Genomic DNA, 27,602 nt, shown 5'->3' with positions numbered 1-27,602 from the left:
GTATCATATCCCTAGTGATAACTACAAAAAATAGCAATCATTATTTCTACTCTTCGTTGAATACATATGCCAAAGTTGTAAGAAAAGATCCTAATCTTTTAAGCTGATGAAATAATTAAAGCACACACACACACACAGAGGGTTTTTGAATTAGAGGGATCATGTAATCCAGTGTTTCTTACACTTAAATAATGTTCCTTTGTTAAAAAAAGACATTCTTATTCATCTCTAATATATTGGTTAGAAAGTGTTTGGTCGTAACTACTTCAATTCATACCAAATTGACTTATATAAGTAAGTACCTGGAGATAGTTTGATTGTGAAATTCAGCTGATCAAATATTGTCAAGATTCTGCTTGTCTTTATATCTTTTTATCTGGCCTTCCGTCAGTCCATCCACCCGTCCATTCTTTCTTCCTTCTTTCCATCCATCCATCCATCCATTCATACATCCATCCATTTTTGGGCCCTATGTTGTGTTGGCTTTATTCTGTATGCTTTCATTATATGCTGGAAGCTATTTTCAGGGCAACTTTCTATGGGTCTTAAAATTCTCATGTTAGATAAATACCTTGTTATTTATGTCAGTCCTTTCAAAATTACATTGGCCTTGCTTGGGTCATGTGCCTGCTCTGGACCAATCACTGTGTTCAGAAGAATAGGGTTATCCAAGTACTTTGATGTGGCAGGTAACCTGTAAGATGAAATGCCTTTAGGGGACAGGGAATTCGCAAAAGAAGGTGATACAGACACAGAAGTTCCAGATATCTACCACACCTAGTGTTGGACTTCCTTTCATTTAATGTTAGTTAAATGTGGAACTCTTAAGAGTAGGTATAGTTTAATCATAATTATAGCATTTTCCCAATTATAACACCAAAATAAATTTATAAGTGAACTGTGAATAAAAGTGGTACATCTCCAGCCAGATGCTAATTGACAGCATTTATTAAATCAACATTGCAGAGTGAAGATGGCTCTGACTGCCCAGTAAAGGGTCTGGTGAGGTCAGCTCACCTTTGCTACAGTTGCCCTGATGATTCACTTCTCCTACTGGGTCTGCTCAGTCACCAAGCTTTTATTCCCATAGGACAGCATACCAGCTTATGGTTTGTACTTGATTTGAAAGCATATTTGCATATATTAAATTTGTCTCTTTTTTATTTTCTCTTTTATGCTAGAACCACGGAGCTGTAGTGTGATTGTAAACACAAGTATAAACCTGGTAGGATTGCAGGACAGTGCTTGATTTTAAGGTGGTCATCCCAGTCTTTTAAAGTATACGTCTTTCACCTTTTTGTTTTGTTTTGTTTTGTTTTAATTATCATCAGTGTGAAAATGCAAAATTAAGACCTTTTCATAGAAAAATTACAGATATTCAAGACATACTTGTTTGGGACTCTCAGGCCTTCACATACCTAGATTGAAAAATGCCAATCCAGTGCAATCTTCCCTTATCTCAGCTACAAAACGAATCAGATTATATATTTACAGCATCGGTGTTTGTTAGTTATTATGCTTCCTTTCAGCTATAAGTAGGTTTTCCTTTAAGGAATATTTTTCACACATGTGACTGTGAATGCACGGAAAATTACAGAACATGTTTCATTCAACTCTTGGTCAAATTTGAATGTAAAACCATAAGATGCAATTCTGTATTTTATTTATATTTGGTCCCAGTTAATTTCTCAGATGCTTTCATAACTAAAGTGAACTTGGAAATACTGAATAACTTCAGGCAGAGCATTCACTTCCTTTCCATGACAGATCCAGGCGAAGTAATCACTATAAGATCAGCGTAGAGATTATTCAAGGTTATCACTTGGACATGCTCCAAATCTTCCCAGGTTCATTTAATAGCCTATTATAGTATAGTCATCTTTTTTTCATCTAAGCCAGTGCTCTTCAAAAGGGATGTCATTGGGGGTGCCAGAGTGACCAAGTTAGTTAAGTGTCTAGCTCTTGATTTTGACTCAGTTTGGGATCTCAGGGTTGTGAGATTGAGCCCCGCATCTGGCTTGATCCTGGGTGTGGAGCCTACTTAAGATTCTCTCTGTCGGGCACCTGGGTGGCTCATTGGGTTAAAGCCTCTGCCTTAGGCTCAGGTCATGATCCTGGAGTCCTGGCTGGGATCGAGCCGCGCTTCAGGCTCTCTGCTCAGCAGGGAGCCTGCTTCCTCGCTCTCTCTGCCTGTTTCTCTGCCCACTTGTGATCTCTGTCTGTCAAATAAATAAATAAAATCTTTAAAAATAAAAAAAAAAGATTCCCTCTCTCTCTCTTTCTCCTTCTGCCCCTCCCCTGCCCCCCACAAAGAAAAGTTGCGGGGATGCTATTAGCATTCAGTGGTGACCTTTTTATGTTGTTGTGAGAGGCTGTTAGACGCACTGCAGGATGTTTAACATCTCTGTGGCCCAGAGCACCCCCATCATTATGCTCTACATTTGCAAGTGCCTCCAAGGGCATATTACTACATACATATTGCTTGTGTTCTAATACTAAAAACATAGTATTTTGAACTGTTTAATATTGTTCTGAACTGTTTAATATTGATTTCTACTGGTGGTAGATGGTGGGTAAGGGCCCTAGGTGGGAAAAATCTTAGCTTCAACTGTAGAACTCTCTCTTTAAAAAAAGTATGACCTTAGGTGCTTTGTCTGCCTTCTTTGTAAAATGTAAGTAGCATTTATTTCATAGGCTTCTTAAGAAATTTAAAGGAGATAATGCATATTTCTTTTTCTTTTTTAGAGTGAATTTCAGTAGTTTACTGTTTTACCTTGAGAATCATTAGCACTTTGAATATAATCATATATTTTAATAGTCATTCTTTTATTCTGGTAAGTGGGAATTAGAACCAATGAATAGTGATTTCATAGATTCTAAGAGACCTTATTTTTTACGTGAAAATTAATTAATGATTTGAATAGAACCATTTATGGATTGTGTGAAGTACGGGAAAGGGAATTTGAATGAGAGTCCAGACCTCCCTGTGTTGTCCACAGCCCAATTTGGCCCAAATCAATAACCCTGACCTTTCAAGTGGGAGAGGGTAGGAATCAAGGCAGAGAAATTCATTAGTGAGTTTAAAAATCTCTTTCCTTCTTTTTTTAATGTAATTTGAGAGAGTGAGAGAGAGAGCACAGAAGCAGGGGGAGCTGCAGAGAGAGAGAGAGAGAGAGAGAGAGAGAGAAGCTGACTCCCCACTGAGCAGGGAGCCCAACACTGGGTTGATCCCAGAACCCTAGGATCTTGACCTCAGCCTCAGCCAAAGGCAGCTGTTTGACTGAACCACTTGGGGCACCCCCTCTCTGAGCATTCTTGATTCTCACAAGAACAGATTATCAGATTCTCAGATTAAGTAGTTTTCTTCTTTAACTGCTTTCCAAATATGAGTAGTAGATCCAGGTCAAATTATGCAAGCAGTATAACTGAAACTATAAAAGCAATTATTGTGCTTTTCCTATAGATAATTTTGGCAGATTTCCATATGAGTTTTTAACCATCCCTTTCTAGACAAGAAATTAGTACACTTTTCCTAATCCTGGTTTTAAAGTGATAAATTCACACAACTGAAGAAAAAAAGCATTGGCAAGAAAGAAAAAAGGATGATGTTTTAACAGTAAACTTAAAAACATGGGGATATACTGTGTTTTGTACATTACTCAGGGCCTGCAACTTTTTACTGTTTTATCTGAGACACCCTGCTCAAGGACTTGCTGCATAGCCTTCCATGAAGCCCAGGTTTCAGCCTAGTTAGAGAAATTCCTCATGAGCCCCTTAGGATAGGAACTAAAACAGACCAACTTCAGTCCCCAAATCTGTAGCAGAGTGTTAAAGTATTATTTTGTCTAGTATTAAAACCATTCTCTAGTTTAGAATTATGGTTATTATGAAATATTGCTGTGGTTTTCATGAGAGGTAGTTAGGTATATATTTTCTCACATTTGTTGTCAGTCTTATTTTATCTTCGGTATTTTGAAAAAATCATCTTTAAATCTCTAATTTATTTTTGCAAAAAATTAATTTTTAAGTGATAATGGAAAAACAAGTTATGTTCTTGCATTTATTTTTCTGAGCTAAATGTTCAGCTCTTGATTCACAGACCTGTACCCCTGGGGCTAATAATACATTATGTGTTTATTAAATAATTTTAAAAATTATAAAAAAATAAAATGTTCAGCTCTTCATTTTTATATATTATTCAGAAAATTATGTCATATGTAAGTGTAGTTATTAGTCTAGGGAGTCTTAATGTTTTTTCAGTTCTAATTTGAAAAAATACTATCATTAAACCAACTATGTTTTTCGTATGTGTTTCTGTAGAGACATTAGTGTTTCCAAACTAGGAGCTTAAGAAGCAGTGGCTCACATCTAGTTATTCTGTACAAGGCCACTGAATAAATTATTTTTATTTTTACAAAAGATTGGTTTTGAGGATACTCCATTTAATAATATTTGATTAACTTAAAAATAATAACTATCATATATTAAATATTGTGTTAGACATAGAGTTTGTGTGTCCCAGACTCTGTGCTATCACTTTATATGCATTATTTCCTTTAAGTTTTTTACAAAGATTTATTAGAGAGAGAGTGTGTGTGTATGTGTGTGTGCATATGCGAACCAGGGGAAGGGCAGAGGGAGAAAGAGAATCCTCTAACAGATTCCTGGCTGAGCATGGAGCCCAACACAGGCCTCAATGGATCCCTGAGATCATGACCTGAGCAGAAATCAGGAGTCAGCTGCTTGACTGACTGAGCCAACGAGACACCCCTACTTTAGTTTTCTTAAGAACCCGAGGAAGGTTTGTCATTATCTCCATTCATTTATGGAAAGAGTTAATAATGTACCTAAGGTTTTACTGTTAGAAAGAAGCAACTCGGGTTGAAGCCCAAGTCTGTCCCACATAGGGTGCTTACCCATTAGGCTCTACTGGAGTTTAGTGTAAGCGGTAAGGGAAGCAAAGCAAAGTCTCATAGATTTAATGTCATGTGGATTCTAACGCAGGAAAAGGTTCAGGTTTCTCTTAGGGCCATTTAATGTGCATGCGCATTACTAAATAATGTGCCTGGAGACTGCCCAAGTGGGTTTAGTTTCCATATATAATTTTAGGATATAAAAAGTGGGAACTCTCAAATGACATTTTAAAATAGAATGGCTGAATATTTAGGTACTAGGCCATCACAATTATATTTTTAGTATTAGAACACAAATACCCTAAGTACAGTATATTTTCAAAGAATTTTTATCCTTAGATACATTATTTTAGGCAAAAATACCAAACACATTAAACTTATTGCTCTACAATTAGGTTTCATTTAATTGTGTTTTTAACTTAGGAGAGTTATGGTGTTTATATCACAATTTTACTTTGCTTTGTAAATTTTTCTTCTTTCTTCCTCAGTTTTCCAGATGCCGAGAAATGTTATATAAAACCTAGGCAAAGTATTTTAATCATTTTCCCCTTTCAGGACATCTGGAATATTAAATACATATTTTAAGGCATTTCTGTCTTTTTTAAGATTCATTTTGTAAGATGAGTAAGCACTTCAACATTGGTAGAAAGTTAAGTTATTGCTGCATAGAGTCCTTATGGACTCAGACACCTGTGTGCGTGCGTGTGTTTGTGTGTGTGTGTCCTTTGCCAATCATATTTGAAATACTATGCAAGAGTTTTTATCCCTCTGTCCTGTCAGTAAGTTGTGCATTTCCTATTTCATATTTTTAGATAGAAGACATTTTGAGGAAGCTGTTACATGTCTAGATTAGTGGAAAATTTCTAGAACACAAACTATAAATTGTAGTTTTCTTTCCTGTGATAGGTTTTTAATAATCTTGAGTAAAAATGAGAAATTGAAAAAGGAGGAAGAGTTTTGATTGTTAACAGTGTATGTGCCTTACAGTTACCTTTCATATTTTCAGTGAGGATTACTAATCAACTTGTAATATTTTTAGAAAGAAGATGAAGTGTACTCAATAAACAAACTTAAGTCTATTTTAATATCCATAAAAAAGGTATGGCTAGGTTTGAACCATTAAATTAAATCATTAAGTTAGTTGATGTTACCATTTTAAGAATGATACACTTTTCATCAACTTAGAAAAATATAAGCACACAAGGTTCTGCCACATTTATAATTTTGAGGAAATAAACTCTGTTATAATCATTGTAAAAAATGACAATCTACCTTCTAAGCTTTCCCACTATCCCGAGGTTTTTTTTTTTTTATCTTTTTTATCATTCACAAATGAACGAACTTGGTCATCCCTCTGTGTATTACTAAAGATTCAAAATGTCTAACTACAAATATCCAGCTCAGCCTTTTCCTGCAGCAGCTGCTAGAACCCGGCTTCCTGGCTTTTTGAGTGCATGAACTCATTTGGTTTTGTAGGGCGCTCCACCTACTTTGTAACACCATTTTAAAGGGTGCAGTGCTGGTAGTGTTAATAAAGAACCTCAGTGAAATCAAAATGTGTTAAACATTACTCTTCATGACACTCAAATTGCCATTGCATGAGCAGTTTGGACTGCAAGAGTCTTCCCTAAAGTAGAATATTCTGATTGAACTTACTAATATTTAAAAGGATTTGAAATGTAAAATTCAGGTCACATTTGTGACAAGTCATGGCAAGTTTTTGATAACTGCCGTTTAGCTTTATTTCCTGTCATCGAATTAGTATCAATATTTTGGGCTCTTTACTTGCTCCGTGTGGGAAAGGGTCCCGTTGTGCCTGAGCAACATCTAAGGTATATACAAGTTTGAAACCACAGATGATACTCACATTGTGTTACCTGAGAGGAATAACTCCCAACATTGATTTTGCTAACCTCCAGGGTTTTTCTACTTATTTTAAGACATGCTGTAAAAGTTAAAAACAAACACACACAAAACGAAATTTAAGTTAGTCATTTAAAATGAGTATCACTCATTTATGAGGTAAGAAATTCTTTGTATCATAAAATAAGGAAGGATATAAGTGAGTGGAATTTGGAATGGAGAGAAGGAATGATTTGGACGGGATGTTAAACATCAGGATCTTGTCACTGAATGTAAAGTTTTGGCACCAATTTTCACAGCATTTCCCTTGACCGGGGCTTTATTTCAAGTGTCTAGAGCCTGTTAGCTTTCCTTAACAGCCTTGTAAAGTGAAATCAACTGAAAGACTTAAAGAGGGCCGCCCTGCTTTTAATTGCTGCCAGCAGTTAGCAAGCACATGCTTATCCACGAAAGCAGAGCCCCTAAGTGCTTGTACATTGGGTCAGAATAACTTGCAGAACTGTGTCTCTTTCCTTCTTTTTGCTCTGATAGTTAGGCTGCAACTTGTATAGAGTTATGATAGGACTCTTATTTTTTTGGAAGAGGGAGAACTTCGTGGGATTCTATTAAGAATGCCATTCTGTAGTATCTGCTTTGGCCAAGGGCTTTGAGTCATCAGGTTGCCCGTAGCCAGCCTGTTTCCAGACCTGTTAGCCCACTCAGCCTCTGGGTTTGTACACCAGGAGCACCTTTTTTCCCCTCGTTGTTTCTCTGATTCTTAGAACTTTATGAAGAAAGGAACAGGCACCACTTCCTACCATCTTGCATCTCCATTGGAATGAGTGCTTAGGGTACAGGAAATAGCAAAATCTTAAATATATGGAGGAGATTTTGAAATATTTTTATAAGTGTTTTCTAATTTGATTCCTGTATCAGTCCTGCAGGGTGAGTGAAGGAAGGAGTAAGGAGGTCCTTCTCCTATTTAAAAAAGAGGAAGTGGAGGGGGAAAAAAAAAGTTACTGAGTTGACTGACCTAATGATCACCCACTGGCCTGTTGAGAAAGGAAGCCTTTTTTGGGGGGTGGGGGGTGTCTTCATGGCCTGTTAATACAGCTGCCCTTGTTTACAACTGAAAGACTGGAAATCCAGAGAAAGTTGTAAATGGTTCAGGCTCACTTCTGTGTAGTCTTATAGCTTCTGATGGCCTGTTTGGTATTCTTGATTTTATACCCTGTTGAAGACAGCACCTTACACTTCATCAAGATGTCAGTAGAGGTGGTATTTTCCCTGTTTTTATAGAAGATGAAGTTGAAACTCAGAGGAGGAAAATTGTTTGCTTCTGGCCATACAATTCATTTGTAGGAAATCCTTAGATTAGATTAGAATTTAGGATTCCCAAAAACTTATCCCCTTGATGCTTTGTAATCCCAAGGATTTTTAGCAATTAGTCAGCCTCTCATTTATGAGTCAATTATAATTTTTTTTCTATTAAATACATGGTGTGGTTTTGAGAGTAAAATGAGAGAACTTAGTTTAAAGAGAAATTTTATACCACAAATCATTAATCTATAAGCTTTCCAAAGGTTCAGTTATTATACACAGGATCACAGTGTGGTAGTCCTTTGTGCTCTTTTGATGGTAAAATTAGTGTTAGTGCTTTGATAGCCTGGAGCTCATTAGTATGCTGTATAGAACCTACCTTTCCTTTGTTGTCTATCTGCCAACAATTTCAGTTGCGGAAAGGAATATAGAATGAGTGGTGTGGTCAGAGGAAATATAGGATACCCAGTTAAATTTGAATTTCAGATACCACTTAGACTAAAAATTATTCATTGCTTATCTGAAATTCAGTTTTAACTGGGTGTTCTGTATTTTTCTTTGCTGAATCTAGCAATCTTAAGAATCACCATTCTCTTGAACACATTCATTATACATTTTTTTTTCAGTGCATTGTTTTAGATTTATAAAACACGACTGGATTTTAGAGAAACAGACCTGGGATTTTTTTCAGGACACAATCCTTAATCTTTATTTTCCGAGTCCTTTGAGACATTTTTTACCTCAATGGCTTAATGGGCCATCTTTTTATGATCTGAGTGCAAAAAATTAAGTTAGAGAATGTGTTATTTTAAGTGATCTTATTCTCTCTATGCCTTGTATGCTTGAACTTGAGTTTGACTCCTCTGGATGCAGCCAGAAGTTACAGAGTACCCCCTTTGGGATAAGCATTGATGTTCTGGGAACACTTCTATTCTTATAGGCCATAAGCCTTGGAAAAGGAGACCTGGATTTGACTCCTGATTTTGCTATCAAATAGAGGTCTTTGGTTCAGCAATTTATTTTTAGCGTCATAATTTAGAAAACAGGGTCATTAATGCCTCCCTTACCAGGTTTAAATAAAATGGTGCCCCCCCTTTTCTCCCAGTATCATTCATATAAGTACTTTTCAAAATCCTAAAAATTAAGGAAGAGAAGTGAAAATAGAAAACCTATCCTATCCACAGGAGTGATTTGCCCAGTCAGAAGTACCATCTAGGTTTCTTGAATCCCATCGAGTGCTTTTTTTTTTTTTAACCCTTGTTCACAGTCGTCTTTTCCATCTTTGTTCATTTGAATCCATTTACACTTAACTTCATATGTTGGCAAAATCCAATATGTATATAAATTAACTCCCGAACACAACATAAACTTCAGTTTTGGAGGCATGGTCACAATGGTGTGCCTGGGGAATTTAGTACTCTCTGGTGTGCAGCATAGTGCCTGACACACTCAGATCTTTACCTTAGGACAATAATTTATTCTGTAAGAAAAATGATATTTAAGCATGAATCCAATTAAAATGGGGGAAAAAATCAGTAGAAAGGATTGATTGCAACTTTATCTTGAAAACAGACCCACAGATTATGAAAGTAAATTAACCTTGTCCTAGATTTAATAAAATTTATATTATAATGAATATTTCATGCTAAATTTTAGAATAAACAATTTTTAGTATATGTGCTGCCAAAGTGAGCACTAGAATAAACAATTTTTAACAAAACTATTACATAATCAATTAACTTCTCCATGTTTGACTTTTATAACAGGGTGAGAGATTTTTTTTTTTTTTCAAGAAATAGTTTTTCAAATTACTATTTTGGAGGTTTCTTCAGATTTTTCAAGGATATATCTTAGTCTTGAATATAATTATTTAAATAAAATTCTCTTTTCAAGTAACATGTCATTTTCCTTGTTGATTATTTTTGTATTTGTTAGCTGGTCTTTAATTGGGCATAGCCCTTAATTGTTAGTGGCATTTTGTAATATTATAGTTGTCATATAATGTAATTGTAAAAAAAATAATATATTGTAATGGTTCTCCAACATTGATCTACTTCTAGAAATTCTGTATCTTATATAAGAATTTTAATTTTGATTTGCAGATTATTTGTATTTGTATAGAGACTGAAATATTAAAAAATTAGCGGAAGAGGATTAGTAGTCTTAAGAGGAAAGGCCCACTTCATATGGCCACCTGGGTCATGCACTACAAAACTTTAAGGGATGTGTGATGAGAGAGAGATGTAAGAAATGATTTAATTTTATTTGTGGGGTGGTTCCTAAGTGAGTGTTTTGATATTATGATAAGGTATATTTTCCTGCATATGCATATAACTACAGGGACTCAGATAATCAATAATGTGGTCATTATAATGTGGTCATGAGAAACCCCATCCCCCATGACTGGTGGTTAATAAAAGTTGTTGATTGAATGAGTGAATATATAAGATCTGCTATTCCTGTATAATTTAATATTAAATTCCATCACCAAGAAAATAGCTAGAAACAAAAACACTTGTGAGGCAGATACAGTAATAAAAAACATAAAACAAAGAATTTTTAAGCACTGGCTCCATTTAAGACATATAGTAGGTCCTGCAGGTTATATGAGAATAAATTAACCATAGTCAGTTAGGAGACTTACGTCCAAGAGGTAAAGAATATTAACAGTTAAACCACAGTGTTGATTTCTTGTAACAAATATACCAGCATTCATATATTCAAAGACTGTTGTCCCTTTTGGTGTAGTTAATTTAGGAGCCCGATTTTTGATCCATTCACTTTACTCAAGAATTATTTATTGTAGACAGACTATGAGACAGGCATTTTCTAAGACAGACAAGTAGCTCTGATGAAATTTACATCTGGTTGAAGGGGACAGACAATAAAACAACAGATTAACCAATAAGAAAAATATCCAGTAAGAAACATTTAGGTGCTGGGAGGTGAGAACATCATGTGTCAGAGGCCACTCTAGGGGGCATGACCAGGGAAGAATTGTCTGAGTGGAGAATGTAGAAGCTATGATCAGCCAGACCTAGGTGAGGGGAGAACATTCTGGACGGGGAACAGTTAGTACTTGGGGTGCTTGAGGAGGACCAGGGAGGCCAGCCTGGCCAAGTGGAACTGTGGTAGGGGATTAAAAGATTTTGGGTTTTGTTCTCTATTCACTGAGAAGCCAAGTAGGATAATTTGACAATGTTCAAAGATTGCTCTGACTGCTGTGGGGAGAATGGATTGAACGGGGGCGAGTATAACATAGAGAGACCATGGGGGCTTGTGGCCACAGTGGACTGGGACCAGGACTTAATGCAAGAGATAGAAATAAACAGATTGGGATATAAGGTTTGGGGAGTCACATTGACGCAACTTGACTTGGACATGAGATTTGAAGGAAAAAGAACTTTAGAGTAATTCCTACATGTTTATTTGAGTAACTAGAGAGGTGATGGTGCCCTTTTTAATAGGAGGAAAAATGGCAGAGAGTGAGATTGGAGTAAGATGATGGGTAGGGCATTAGGAATTCTGCTTTCACCATTTTAAGTTGTCTGTTTAGATAGCTGCATGGATCTGTCATGTAGATATTTTGATTAAAAAAAAAGTTGGGGGTGCTGGGGTGACTCAGTGGGTTAAAGCCTCTGCCTTTGGCTCAGGTCATGATCCTGGGGTTCTGGGATCCAGCTCCTCATCTGGCTCTCTGCTAAGCGGGGAGCCTGCTTCCTCTTCTCTGTCTGCTTCTCTGCCTACTTGTGATCTCTGTCTGTCAAATAAATAAATAAAATCTTTAAAAATATGTAAAAATTAGAAAAAAAGTTGATCACCATTTTCCAATAAGAAGATAAGAAATAAATTGGACTTAATTTTATAATGGTAGCTGAAATAACTCAAATGCCTATTTTATATTGATTTAACAATTTAAGTTACATGTACATATGTTTAAATCACATAAAATATGTTAATTTAGACATAGAGCTTTTTCCCTATCTATATTTTACAAAACAATTTTAGTCAGAAACTTCCTGTACATTTTTGACAGCTTCACATGCTTTTTTGACATCAATGTCTTTGGCACTGCTACTGCAATTTTGGGGGGTTATGTAGGTTTTTTTCTTAAAGCGATCTTTGAAAGGTTTTTACAACTGTATCCAACACTTGAAATTCTGAGGTCATTCTGATAATATCTGTTATTTTTTTTTTTTACCCAATCCTTTCTAGACTGGTACTATTTCAGAGTAATAGATATTTACCAAATAATACAGTGTTGTTCAATACAAAATAATCAATACAGTATCTCAAAAATGGAAAACTTAGTAGAGATTCAGAAATAAGTCAGCCTCTTCTTTTTTCCCTCTCTGTTCTTCTTTTTTCACTTAATAAATTGTGGAGATTATTCACAGCCGCACATACAACAATTTTTCAGGACTGCCCTAGTATTCCATTGTATAAATGTATCATTATGTATTTAAACAGCTGGTCCAGGTAGCTTGTTATCTTTGCTATAACAAACGGGTGCTACAATAAATAGTCTGGAACTTCTTTGGCCACATGGATAAAATCCCTGGAATAAAGGATAAATGCATTTGAAAATTTGTTAGAAATTGCCTGTTTACCTCCAATGAGGTGGTAAAAAAAATTTTTTTTTCTGGAAAAGTCTCTTAAGGTAGAGAAGGAATTTTATTTTACATCATTCAGTATCAGAAGATTGTGTTGATCTGGACCCAGGGCCCTCAGATAAAGGAATCTTAAAGAATATATATACATGCATGCAAATAAAGCATAATATTGAATGAACAATGTATTTAAAAATAAATTGTCACAAGACTGCATGCATCATATATACAAGAAAGATAGACGAAAACAAACTTGAATCTCTTAAACGTGCATCTTAATCATAGTATAGATTTGTAGGTAAACGTTAAAAATAGTCCTTTAACATTAAAATCACAAAACATTTTGCTATAAATGTAGTTTTATCATTCTATTGTGTAAAACTAATATGTTATTTTCCTTTTTTTGTATTACTACAGCCAGAACGATTGAAGAGTGTCCGTATACCAACACTCTCCAAAATATTGCATTGTCCAACTTTTATCCTGGCCTTTTAGTGAAAATAATCAATATGTCATTGTAGAGTGGGGATTGTTTTGCTTTTATTATGGGCAAATTCTTTTAAATATCATCAGTGATAGCTAGTTTTTATCTTTTGAATGTGAATTTGAGTCTTGGGAAAAGTCAAATCTGCATAAGAGATATTAAGTTAGCTGTTACTCTAGGGTTTTTTTGTGTGGTGTTTTTTGTGGTTTTTGTTGGTTTTGGTTTTGGTTTTGGTTTTGGTTTTATTTGTTAGTTTTGAGAGGAGGGCTTAGTGAAAAATAAGATGTAACTTTTAGAGGAAACTAATATCCTTATTTACCTTATAAATTTTCTTAAAAGTTAGTTTCAAAAGAAGAGCCCCCAAAATGTCTAAAGTAATATCACTGTCAATTGGTATAATTACATTTTTTTCAAGGGAAATCATTTGAACTGAACAGTCATTTTGATGTATATGATCTGATGATTGTTTAAAAAAAAATCGCCTACCATGAAGCCTTTAGCTCAAGTGGATTTCTTTAACAGACAGGTATATTTAAGACAAATGATTTAAATTTTCTTGGACAAAATTTTTAAAATTAGGTATTGCTTACTTTCTGATTTTCTCTTTTATACAGGAGTAGATAATCTGGAAGAAGAGATAATTGTTACCATTGTTGAACAAGAATTATTAGAATATTTACAGAAGTCTCTACTCTTTTTACATAACAGATCGAATTGTTTATATTTCCCCCCTTCTAAATCTAATCTCTATATAGCAATATAGATAAAACTATATAAAATTAAGCATATTATTAGCTAGCCAAATTTAGATAAATATTTGTTTTAAATTTTCAGACGTTTAACTTCAGAACAAGTTGTATGTTTTCGACAGCAAATTTTTTATATTTATATTTTCCTAAGACTTGTCAAATTTAGTGTCTTTTATGCTCATGTAAACTGCTTTTGAGAGAAAAAGACTTGCTGCTTTATGCACTGTAAACCAGATATCTAAAAATCCATGTTTATAGGCATCAGACTTTACTAAAATGTTTATTGAAGAAATTGTTCTTTATAGTTTTTCAAAATAAAACTGTCTTAAATAAACTGCCTTGTTTTTATTTTCTATGAAAAATTGAATTACTATCTAATCAGTTTGCTATGGGAGAATTTTTAGCAGCTTTCAGGGATAACCCCTTTCTTTCTTAAACGTTTACTAAGTCTGCATTCTGTCCTGCAGAGAAATGGTCAATGCCTGGTTCGCTGAGAGAGTTCACACAATCCCCGTGTGCAAGGAAGGCATCAGAAGCCACACGGAATCTTGTTCTTGCCTCTCGCAGCCGAGTCCTCGTGCAGACAGCAGTGCGCCTGGTACACCAACCAGGAAAATCTCTGCCTCTGAATTTGATCGGCCTCTTAGACCCATTGTTGTCAAGGATTCCGAGGGCACTGTGAGCTTCCTCGCTGACTCAGAAAAGAAGGAACAGATGCCTCTAACCCCCCGAAGGTTTGATAATGACGAAGGGGACCAGTGCTCAAGACTCTTGGAATTAGTGAAAGATATTTCTAGTCATTTGGATGTCACAGCCTTATGTCACAAAATTTTCTTGCATATTCATGGACTTATCTCCGCCGATCGCTATTCTCTGTTTCTGGTCTGTGAGGACAGCTCCAATGACAAGTTTCTTATCAGCCGTCTGTTTGATGTTGCGGAAGGTTCAACACTGGAAGAAGCTTCAAATAACTGTATCCGCTTAGAATGGAACAAAGGCATTGTGGGGCACGTGGCAGCATTTGGTGAGCCCTTGAACATCAAAGATGCTTATGAGGTAAATAGGGAATCATTGAGATGGGGGAGTGGGGTGAGAAGGAGAGGGTATGGGACAAGGTGGAACATTGGACACCTGCCGTGAATGATGGGGAGGGTGGGTATTTCAAAGTCAGATGGAATAAGATCACTGACAGGTAGGAATTTGCATACTTACTTAAAACGGGTAAGTGTGATAAGAACTTTCTCATCTTTTATTTATTTTTGGAAAGATTTTATTTACTTATTTGAAAGAGAGAGAGCATGAGTAGGAGGAAGGAGAGGGAGAAACAAAGACTCTCAAGCTGACCCAGTGCTGAATACTGAGTTCCACTCAGGGTTCAGTCCCACAAAGCCTGAGATCATGACCTGAGCCCAGACCACGAATCTGATCCTTAACCAACTGAACCACCCAGGTGCCCCAGAACTTTTACATCTTTTAAATGAGTTTCTTTACTGGTGTTTCAGTCAAGGATATGGGCCATAGAGAAATCTTGTCTTGTTTTTCTCCTTCATGATAATTTAACATAGCTCATCTCACAGTTGTATTCTCTTCTGTTTTGCCTACTGACTATCCATATCCTTATCTATTGTCTGCACATGAACTTCGGAGGATTTCATTGAGGTTCTAAAATTCTTGGTCCAAAAACTCAAAAAACCAAACCAGTAGTCTTTTTCCATTCATTTGTTCATTCAGATTAATAATGTTCATTTATTTGAAGTCCCATTGACACAAAAATCTGATGGTCTTTCTTTTCATCTTTTTTTCATTTGTTTGTTAAATAAATTTATGTCTTCAAAAAATATTGCTATGGGAGAATAGCAATATTGCTCTAAAATATTTCAGTGGAAATACTGGGTATTGCACTTTTTTTGTTTTGAAAGATTTTATTTATTTATTTGACAGATAGAGATCACAAGTAGGTAAAGGCAGACAGAGAGATAGAAGGGGAAGCAGGCTCCCTGCCAAGCAGAGAGCCCCTTGTGGGGCTCAATCCCAGGACCCCGGACCGCGACCTGAGCCGAAAGCAGGGGCCTCAACCCACTGAGGCACCCAGGTGCCCCTGGGTATTCCACTTTTGTCTTTAATTATGGACTTAAAGATTACACTATATAATTCTTCTGATTTCCTATTTAAAATGATCTTTTTATTAGTAGAATTGTGTTTTTTAAACAGCATCTTACTAAATGATGCCTTGTTTATCAGGTGTTTTCTAGCACCTTGATAGAAAATTGATTTAGCCAACTATGTGATGCCCTCTAAATGTTCCATGGTGGGGTGCCTCAGTGGCTCAGTGCGTTAAGCCTCTGCCTTTGCCTCAGGTCATGATCCCAGGGTCCTGAGATCGAGTTCTACATCGGGCTCCCTGCTTAGCAGGGAGCCTGCTTTCTCCCTCTCTCTCTGTCTGCCTCTCTGCCTCTTTGTGATTTCTCTTTCTCTCAAATAAATAAATAAATAAATGTATGTATGCATGTTCTGTGGAAATCCCAGCTTGCAACTCCTCTATGTAATTTAAGCAGTCATTACTGTTTTATTCACACCTGTATTCCTGATGGTTAATACAATGCCTGGCACATAATCAAGTCTTAATAAATATTGACTGAATGAAAATTATATAGGAGGTAGGATAGATAAGTAGCAGAGAGAGCAGATCATAACAGATGCCAAGGAAAATGTGGTAGGTTCAGGGAAGCAGGAGATAACATTACTTGGGGAATTGAGAAATGTTTTTTTGAGGAAGCAGTACTTGATACCAACCCTGGAAAATAGATAAGATTTGAATAGGTTTGTGTAGATGGTGAGGTCCAGATGTAAAGAGAAGTTGAAAGAAGCAACAGGGCAGGTGTACCGTGTGGTGCTTTTATGGACATGTGTGGGCAACAGTCGGTATTGATATTGAGGAGCTATAGGGTCAGAGAATGCAGATTACTGGAGCCTTGAATGCCAGGCTGAGGGGTATGTGTGTGGTCCAAAGCCATGAGGAATAATTGAAGATGGTTTCAAAGGGGAATTGATATGATTCAGACTGATTAAGCATGATGAATTGTACAGTGTTCATAAAATGAAAAATACTGGATACCAGGAGGATAAATTACTTAATGGTGTGAGGAAATGAGGACCTGAACCAGGACACTGGTCTTAAGGAGCAAAAGAAGGGAATGGATTTCCAGTGAAGAAGTGGAATCTGCCAGAGTTGGCAGCCACTAGCAGATGGAAATGGGGAAGGAGGAGTCGAGGATGACTGAGGGTTTAGATGTGGGAGAATAAATATGGTCACTAGGGAGTAATACTGAGATATGATAGTTTAGGTAGGTGAAATCATGAGATATTTTTCAGAATCCCCTGTATACGAGCAGTCTATTTCATTTTGATTCTTCATGGAGCTATCTCCATGACTTCTGTGAGCTCTGTAGTAACGCCACACCGTAGCGGACTACAACAGTGGTATTAAGGACACAGCTGAAGGATTGCTGCCAAATTTGCAGAATTCCCTTCCTGTCCTAGGTGACAGCTGGGTTTCCGCTTTTCAATGGCACTATAGTCCCAAGTACAGTAGGACCATAAATATGCTTCAGCTTTGCTGAGAAAGCCTTCATTTGTCTGTGTGGTTCTACAAGTTTCTGCAACTCTGAGAATTTCTTCACTTATGTGCATTTTGGCTGAATATGCTTACCATTTTCAAAGTTTGGACAGTGTGATTTTTGTTTCGGTTAGTAATGACTTAATTCTTATGCTACGGTCAGAAAAAGGCCCATGTCCTTGATTTGCAGTGCTTCCAGGGTGAAGCCTCTTAGCCTGTGGATTCTTCATGGTGCCTCTTCACCCTCGGCAGCCTTCATCCATGTTTCCAGGGGCCTTAGCAAAAGTCATTCGTGTCCCAGAAATTTCATTCTTAAGGTGTGGAGCTGACCTGTGACATACAGTTTGCATCTGTGTTGACAGTGGAAGTGAGTTGGCTAATGGATAATTCATTATTCAGCCCCACCCATAATTCGAATAATAAGAATTGTGTCTCATGGTTTCTTGAGAAGTCAGATAGGAAAATGCATTCTGTCTTCTGAATCCTACCTCTTTAAACATACATCTGTAAAAATAACACCTGACAGCAGTATTTCTTAAAGCCTGTTTGACCACAGAACCCTTGAAAAGTTGCAGTGTAGCAATGGAAAACCATGAGGTGGTCGTGAAATATAATCGAGTTCAGTTTGAAGCTAAAAATACATAGCAGTCTCATAGATAAGTCATTTGTAAGAAGTGGTCAACATTTGATTCATTTTTTTAAAACTTTATGACAGAATGATATACATTTGAGAATTGAGCTATTTTATTACTAATAAGATAGCACATTAGTATATTTAAAGTATAAAACAAGATCCACAGCTTAAACCCGTGATTCTCAGTCAGACCACAAATATCAATGAGAGGGTGTTTGCTGCCTAAATTGCACAGCATCTCCTCCTGCATCAGCCCATCATTCATGATTCGTGTAACTTTCTTGAATGTGGCACAGCATTTATTGATAATAAGATATTAACACATAATGATCAGAACAACTGTATAAATGTATTTGGTGTTCTCCTTATATGTGAAAATAGATACTATCCAGTATCTAGAATGGATTGTGTATTAGGGTTCTTTAGAGAAATATATATAGATATAACAATCTGTAGATATGTATGTATATGAGTACATATACATACATATTTATATGAAGAGGATTATTACAGAGGTTAGCTCACTCGATTATGGAGGTATGGAAGTTCTACAATCTGCCTGTTGCTTGCAAGCTGGATAACCAGGAAAGCTCATGGTGTAATTTAGAGTCTGAAGGTCTAAGAATTAGGCAGCCAGTGTTAAGTCCAAAAGCCTGAGAGCCAGGAACCTCATTGGAGGGCAGGTGAGCAAAAGAAGGTAGATGTTTTAACTTAAGCAGAGAGTGAATTTGTCCTTCCTTTGCCTTTTTGTTCTGTTCAGGCCCTCAGTGATTTAGATGATGCCAACCTGCTTGGTGAAGATGTTTGTTCAGTTTATTGATTCAAATGCTAATCTCTTCTGGAGATATCCTTACATACATACCTGCAATAATGTTTTACCACCTATTTGGGTATTCCTTTGCTTAGTCAAGTTGACACTTAAAACTGACCATCACAGATTGCCTTGAACACCTAGTTTCATGTCCTACGGAAGCCTTGAGATTCCCCAAGATTTCCTTTCAAAGGATTTATGTGATCAAAACACTCCTCTCTGTCCCAAGTCAACTGAGATGCAAAACGTGGGCTCCTGTTCTGTTTCCTTAGGAAACGGAAGACTAGGGAGAAGACTTGCAGAGTTTTAGGGAAGGGTCTCATTGCCATTAATGCAGCCTTTACCATGTAGCTACTATTCTTCCCACCCTGATGACTTCCTTCCTCCTTTTGTATTCCTTATCTAGATAAATCAGTCCCTATCATCTCTCGTTTTGCATGTCTCACTTTGTCAAAATTTTTTTTACTAAAAAAAAATGAGCTCTCTCAAATGGATTTCCTATGAATAAAATGATGTCCAAAATGAATTTTAGGAGAAAGAAGTAACACTAGCAATTGTTTTAATCTTGATAAATCTATTAATCTGTCATGATCTAATTGTGCCCCAGGGAACATAGTTTGGGAACTGCTATATCTTTGTTCAGTGTTCTAATAATCTTTAGGGACCGTATTAAATGCCACTCTGTGGAAGAAAACTAGCCTATAAATCGGGAAGAATACTGTATTGCTTTCTGTTATTTTGATTTTTATATAATTTCAAACTTAAGGAAAAGTTGTAAGACTTAAAAAAACTTCATATATACTTTATGCAGATTCTCCAGGTGTTTATGTTTTGCCCCATTTGCTTTATCGTTTTCTTCTTCTATATACAATGCATGTCAGTAATACATGCATACTATTTTTCTCTTTTTTAAGATTTTATTTATTATTAAGAGACGGAGCATGAGCAGGGGAAGGGGCAGAGGCAGAGTGAGAGAGAGAGAGAGAGAGAATCTTAAGCTGACTCCATGCTGGTTGTGGAGCCCAAAGAGGGGCTCAATCTCATGAGCCTGAGATCATGACCTGAGCCAAAATCAAGAGTTTGTCACTCAACCCACTGAGCCATCCAGGTGCCCTTATGCATACTGTTTTTCTGAACCACTTAGTAAGTTGGAAACATTTTTACTAATTATAATTCAGTAAATATTTTCTAACAATATCCATTTATACAATAATAGTACATTTTTCAAAATCAGAAAGTTTTTATGATACAATGCTGTTACCTACTAGTCCATAGTCAAATTTAGTCAATTGTCCCACTCATATTCTTTACAGTTCTTTTTTTCCCTCTGATCAAGGATCTAATCCCAAATTATGTAATGTACATGCTTTCCTTGTCTCTTTAATGTCCTTTAAATCTGGAATAATTTCTCAGTGTTTCTTTATCATTCTTGATGTATATTTTGAGAGTACAGGCTATTTTTGTAGACTGCATTTTGATGAGATTCAAGTTAGGTACTTTGGACAGAAATACCACAGATGTCAGTGTTGAGACCTTTTTTGATTTTCTAGAACAGTCATTTCTCCTCTTCGTCAACACCAGCTGGGTGTCCTATAATCCAATTCAATTCTGATGCTAGTAGTAGCATCTAGTAACTAGCTTCTGATACTCTACTGCTACCCATTAGCACAAACTCCACAGAGTGAAGACTCAGTCCCACTAGATTGTCCCCAGTTCCCAGTTCAGATACCAACCACAAACAGGGTCCTCTGGCTACTCACATATTTATGTCCATCTACAAATTAGGTGATTTCCCCACTTGGGTTCAATAATTTGCTTGAATGACTCACAGAACTCAAAGGAAGCACTGCATTTTATTTGTTTGTTTGTTTGTTTGTTTATTTTTGTGAGAGAGAGAGTGAGTGAGCAGGTGAACACAAGCCGGGGAGAGGCAGAAGGAGAAGCAGACTCCTTGCTGATCAGGGAGCCTGATTCAGGACTCAGTCCCAGGACGCTGGGATCATGACCTGAGGCAAAGGCAGAGGCTTAACCAACTGAGCTACCCAGGAGCCTAAGGAAGCACCATATTTACAATTACAATTTTATTATAATGGATACAATTCAGGAACACCTAAATGGAAGACATGCATTAGGGCAAGGAATGGGAAGTGGGGGGACACAGTAATTCCATGCCCTTTCCAGGGGGTGCACCACCATCTCAGCACATAGATACCTTTAGCAATCCAGACACTCCTCCAAACCTCATTGTTCTGAGTTGTTGTTGTTGTAGTTGTTGTTGTTCTTATTTTAATCAAGGCTTCATTATGTAGGCATTATTGATTAAATCCATTGGCCATTGGTGATTAATTTCAATCTCCAGCCCCCTCTCCCTTCTTTGGAGGTTAGGGGTAGGGCTCAAAGTTCTAACCCTCTAATAAGTTGTTTGGTTTTTCTGGTAGCCAGTCCCCATCTGGAAGCCACCTGGGGTCCACATCCCTATGATTCATCTTATTAGTATGAAATCAGGTATGGTTGAAAGGGGCTTACTATGACTATCAAAAGACTTTCCTGTTTCTCAGGGAATTATGAGGGTTTTAGGAGCTCTGCGCCAGGAACCTGGGACAAAGACTAAATATATAATTTATTAAATGCCCATAGTCTTCTCAGCATATGTTAATAGGAAGTATGGCATGTGAAGTTAGTTTACCCCAGTGTTGTTGATGTTAATTCTGAAAACTTGGTTAGTATTGTCCACTAGGTTTCTCCACTATAAAGTTATAGTTTTCCTATTGTAATCAATAAATATCTTATGGTGAGATACTTTGATATTGTGTAAATATTCTATTCTTCATGAACCTACATTTACCAGTTTTAGTGTCCCTGATCCTCTAACTCCATCATACCTTCTATGTTTTTAGTTGCCATTCTCATGTGAAGAAGAACTTACCTTCTTGATTCATTCATTCATTCATTTACTCATTAGTAGCACTGTGGGCTCATGGATTTTTATTTTGTATAATGAGTTATGATCTGTTTTTATCTTTATTTATTCACATTCTCAAATTATATTGAATTGGCCAGCTTCCTGTGTCTTTTTGATATGTCGTTGTCACTCTGGGCTTTCTTGCTTCCTTGTAGGCGGAAAGTTCTAACTGGATTAACAATATGTTCCATGCTCAATTTATACTTTCCCCCTTTTAGCCCTAGAATCATACTTTTTCCCAGGAAACTCTGGTTCCTTTCATTAGAGGGAATGGTAACCAAGATAGAAGCTAAGATGTGAGCACTAGATGCATTCATTGCTTCTGGTATGTGTTTGTTGCTGCCCATATGTCAGTAGACAGGACTAGGAATAAAATATATAAATACACATGTCTATATTTTATTTATTTTTATATCTACTACCTATATTAATAACAGTTTCCTATGTTAATAACAGTGAAATCTTACTGATACTTCCAATTTCAATCTAACACCTCAAGGTGTATTTTAGTTTTATTTTTTCTTTTTCTGTTGGGTTGTTCCTTCTCCAAAAATAAAGACCCAAGCTTCCTTAATCTTTGTGCATATGTTTAAGCCAAGTTCCAAGCTCTTTACTCCTTTGTGCACATTCTGTTAGCTTTTCCTTCAGGCTTTACAATTTCCATTAACATTTCTTGTAGTACAGACCTGTGGTGACAAATTCAGTTTTAGTTTATCTGAAAATGCCTTTCTTTTGCTTATATTCTTGAAGGATATTTTCACTGGATAGACAGTTCTCACTTAATGGTAATTTTCTTTCAACATTTTAAAAGAGTTTTCCTACATTTTTTGGTCTTCCTTTTTCTCATGAGAAGTCAGCTATCCTTTGTATTTTCACCTTACATGTTTCTTGCTATGTATCATTTCATACTATAAGGTTTTCACTAACTTTGGGGAAATTTTGGTCTATGTCTTTAAGTATTTTTCCATTCGATTCTCTTTTTTCTCTTTGGCACTCCAATTATATATATGTTAGACCACTTGATATTGTCCCAGAAAATACCCAAGGTGCTGCTAATTTTTACAGGTGTATTTTTCCCCTTCAGTCTTTCTGATTAAATATTTCCTGTTGATCTGTCTTCAGGTTCACTGACATTTTCTTCCATTGTTTCTAATGTGCTGTTAAACCATCAATGAACTTTTCATTTTAGACATTGTACTTTTCAGCTCTAGAGTTTCCAGTTGGGGTTTTTTTTTTTTTTAAGATTTTATTTATTTGACAGAGAGATCACAAGTAGGCAGAGAGGCAGGCAGAGAGAGAGAGAGGAGGAAGCAGGCTCCCTGCTGAGCAGAGAGCCTGATGCAGGACTCGATCCCAGGACCCTGAGATCATGACCTGAGCCGAAGGCAGCGGCTTAACCCACTGAGCCACCCAGGCGCCCATCCATTTGGGTTTTTTAAAATAACTGTTTTGTTTTTTACAGTTTCCCATCTATTCATTATTACCGCATTTTCCGTAAGTCCTTAAGAACATTTATAATACTGTGTTTAAAGTCCTTGTCTCTTAATTCCAACATCTGAATCATCTTGGGGTCATTCTCTTTTGACTATTTTTTCTCCTCACTGTGGGTTACAGTTTCCTGTTTTCTTCACATGTTGTGAGTTTTGATCATATGCTGGACATTGTACATGTTTTCTTGCAAGATATTTGGATCATAGTCATCTTTTTTTAAATGGAGCTGACATTTGTTCTTCCAGGCAGTGCAGTTACTTTTTGCCCTGTCAGGCTTGGTGTTATTGTTGGGGTGGATCCATTTTAGTTTGAACTCAGTCTTAGGGAATGCATCCAAATCTAGGGAATGTTTCTTACTCCTAAGGATTGGCTTTTCTGTGTCTCAACTGAATGCTTGAGGTGGAATGGCTGAGCTGGAACTCCAGTGTCTCAAAACCTTTATCTAATTGAAAGCACCATTCTGCTTTCAGCCTTCAATACATGATTTTTAGCTAGTTCTCTAAGTCACTAAGTCTCTAAGTGACTATGTCTGAAGTGAGTAGTCACTGAGTCTTTTACCACTCCTTTTATCTCTCCCTCTAATCCCCCAATGTAGCTTTCTTATTAGTTATTTTTCCTTGCAAATATTAGCCACTTTAGAAGCTCTGAATTCCTTTCAATTCCATTTGGAAGCCTTGCTACACTTGGGTACTGCCTGCCTTCTTGCCAGCAGAAAAATGGTCCCAGGAAGAAAGCCAGAGCGGTTGTCCTATTTCCCTTTTTCATGGTCTGTGATTTAGTTGTCTTGTATATTTGGTCTAGTCTTACAGTTTTCAGTAGGGGGGCAAATCTGGTACCAATTGCTTTATTTCATCAAGTGAACTTCCAAGGCTTATGTTTTTGTTTTTGTTTTTGTTTTTTACACTGTCATGTTCTCATAAATAGTGAAAGGAATAATCACAGTAGTAGTACTGCTCCATTTTTTCTTTGGTGTTTCCTGGACCTAAAGGGGTTAAAAGTTTTCTATATTGCCTTTGCACTGAGTGCATTGTTAGGAAAATTCTTTGAGATGCCAGAATTCACCTAAAGTGAATTTGAAACATGCATTACTCCCACTCCTTCAATGAAATGGAATCCAGGGCTGCTGTTGATTTTAAATGCCCAATATGCCCCAAAGCTGTGAAAGCCCTATTAATTTCAGTTTGTTAAACTCTATTGCTTTGATTAGATAGTTAAGTCCTCTTCTTTATAAATTGGTTTGTAATTCAAATATTCATTAACAAAATAATTTCTGAGGATGCATTTTTATTCATGTTTTGATTATTAGCTTGTAGAATAATCCACTATATAAGTTAATAATCGTTTTACTTCTTTAATTCATCAATACCAGTGTCCTGTCTGCCTTTTTAGTATGTTATTTTAGAACAATTTTTAAAAATTTATTCAGCCAACATTTTCTCTGTATTTCAATATAACTTTGAGCATGTTTGCAAGAAAAAAAGGAAAATGCAGTAGTATTTATTAATAATATAAAATATTTATACTGATTTTCTGCCATTTTATAACTTCCCTTTCGAAATTTTCTTTAATGCCAAGTATGGCTCTCCTTGGAAAATTGGCACCATTTCTGACCCCAGTTGATGGAATCTACTGTAATCATTTACTTCATTCACAGCTTTGGCCTTGTGTGACTTTGAACTAATTAAAAAATAAATAAATGACCTTCAAAGATGAGGGTTTTCCAGTGTGGCTATTCCATATTCTCTGAAGGGAATTCCAAAAACAGAGTTTTTAGAGCAGTGTTGCTATTATTAGGTCGAGTATGTAAACTTCCCAAGGCTTTTGCTTTGAGGGGAACAACACTCCTTTAAATGTTCATGTTCTGGTATGTTTGTTTCCATTCTAATGTTATTGCATATAGTAGTATCTGTCCATTTCCTCTAGCATGTTTTCCTTCTTACCTACAGTGTTTGTTTTAAACTCTAATAAGCTAAAAATGATCACATCTGATGACTATGATATCATTTGTTAATGAATTCCTTCATTTATTTAACAAATGCTTTTGAGTTCTTGTGGTTGTATTGGGAATACGGTGAGGAACCAAAAAAAAAACCTTCCTGGAATTTACAACCTAACTTTAATCTTCTCAATCTAAAGTTCAAGGGAAAATAGCCTGTATCTTTCTTTCTTCAACCCACATTAGAACCTTTACAACTTTCAGAAGTCCTTTGTGATTATTGGATATGCATGACGTACTTTGTGAAAGGGAAAAAAAGTACAAAGATTAAGGAGTTGTTTACGGTCTGATTGAGGCCATGCAGTTTTGTTTTATTTTAATGCACATATATACATGAAAATATTTAAAATTTTTATGCACATATATACATGAAATTATTTTAAATTCTTACAAACACTTGGGATAGAAGAACAGAATACTGAGGGAATATATAAGCAACCATTATGAGGGAAGTAAAGTTAGTGTTAGGCAGGTTGTTTTGGAGTGGTAGGTTTTACAGGAAAAATTTCACAGCAGAGATGCTTTCCTTTGGATGGCACAGAAGAATCAGACAGTGAGATGGGAATAGGCAAATTGTATTATAGTGGTGGAGAGTTGCCACTTTTCCATGAATTTAAGGAGTGCCGTCTAAATTGGTTAATATTTTGAATTTCCTTTATTTCTGAACATATTTTGAGTCTGTATTTTTTTGTTTCTCACGAACACTAGCAACTAAAAAACGTAAATTTATCTTTGTCAAAGATGATTTGTTTACATGATATGATGTCTTTCCAATGATAAAATTGTCATTCAGAGCAATAAGGTAAATCGAAGGTTAGATTTTTCTAATCTTATAAATCAGAAAAATCAAATCAATCTTTGAACAGATCAGTCATTAAATTGAATTTCTTTCTCTTTACTAGGATCCTCGGTTCAATGCAGAAGTTGACCAAATTACAGGCTACAAGACACAGAGTATTCTTTGTATGCCAATTAAGAATCACAGGGAAGAGGTAAGCCAATTTTCCGTTTTATAAAGGTCATTTGAAAACATTCTCTTTTTGAAAAAAAAGTTTTACTTTGCATACTTATGAAATAATACTATAGGGACAAGTTAACTACAAAGTGCTTAAATATTCTGCTTGCTTTTTTCTTTTTTTATTATTTAGATAAGGCTGAATCTTGATAGAGACTTTACGTTGACTTAGAAATACATTTCAGGGGCGCCTGGGTGGCTCAGTGGATTAAGCCGCTGCCTTCAGCTCAGGTCATGGCCTCAGGGTCCTGGGATCAAGCCCTGCATCTGCCTCAGCATCCCTGCTGAGCGGAGAGCCTGCTTCCCCCTCTCTCTCTGCCTACTTGTGATCTTTCCCTCTGTAAAAGAAAAGAAAAAAAAGAAATACATTTTAGACATTTTATTTCCTTACCTCCTCACCTTCATCACCACCTAGGACCTTATTTTATCCTAAGATGAAAAACTGTGGTTGTGGTTGGAATCTATTTCATATTATATTGGAAGTGTCTGAATAATGCTCATTTCATAAATGGTCATTCAATTTTAATGGTTATCAGCTGATATTTGGGGCAATTCAAAATGAGGTTTTGAAAACATGAAAATTGTGGCTAATTCCAAGTAAGTTTCACTGTGAAATTATAACAAGAAAATAAAATGCTTGGGCTTATATTTCACCTAACTAGAATTTTGGATTCTGTTAGCACTGAATTCCCTTTTTATTAATAGTTAGTTAAAAAAAATAGTTAATAAATTATCAATCAAATTATATCTTTCAGTTAAATGCTCTCAACTCTGGCTGCCGGTTACAATCAACTGAGGAACTTCTGATATATTACCATTTAAATCTGAATCTCTAAGAGCAGGATATAGACATTGATATATTTTTAAAGCTCTCCAAATAATTCTGAAGGGTTGCCAGGTTGAAAAAATCACTACTCTAACTGAAAACAAATAGATTGAAAGCACCCGTACTGGGGGATCTCAACCTTGGCTGCTCATTAGAATCACCTGGAAACTATTTAGAAATTTTAATGCCAGGCTTCACTTTAAATCAGAGTCTCTGGACCTGGGACTCAGGCATCAGTATTTTAAAGCTCCCAGGTGATTACAGCACGCAGCCAGGTTCCAGAACCACAGAACCACTCCTAAAGATACTAGAAGCTCTTTGATGAATCTACTT

General features: G+C 36.2%; 1 protein-coding gene across 4 annotated transcripts in view; it reads left to right on the top strand.

Annotated features, from left to right (window-relative positions):
- PDE5A (phosphodiesterase 5A) overlaps positions 1–27,602 on the top strand; it is a 149,912-nt gene that overhangs the window by 6,582 nt on the left and 115,728 nt on the right. For 3 of the 4 annotated variants that reach the window (XM_004747992.3, XM_004747994.3, XM_004747993.3), the window contains exons 2-3: positions 14,386–14,974; positions 26,331–26,420. In XM_004747992.3, the coding sequence (XP_004748049.1) occupies positions 14,386–14,974; positions 26,331–26,420 (679 nt within the window). Of the gene's footprint in view, positions 1–1,842; positions 1,848–14,385; positions 14,975–26,330; positions 26,421–27,602 lie in introns of those variants that run through there. The other variant, XM_004747995.3, reaches the window with a different exon arrangement.

Source organism: Mustela putorius, unplaced genomic scaffold (assembly GCF_011764305.1).
Source record: "Mustela putorius furo isolate JIRA1106 unplaced genomic scaffold, ASM1176430v1.1 tig00000721_pilon_pilon_pilon, whole genome shotgun sequence".
Taxonomy (NCBI): Eukaryota; Metazoa; Chordata; class Mammalia; order Carnivora; family Mustelidae; genus Mustela; species Mustela putorius.
The sequence above is the reverse complement of the archived record's forward strand: the minus strand, read 5'-3'. Positions and strand labels throughout refer to the sequence as shown.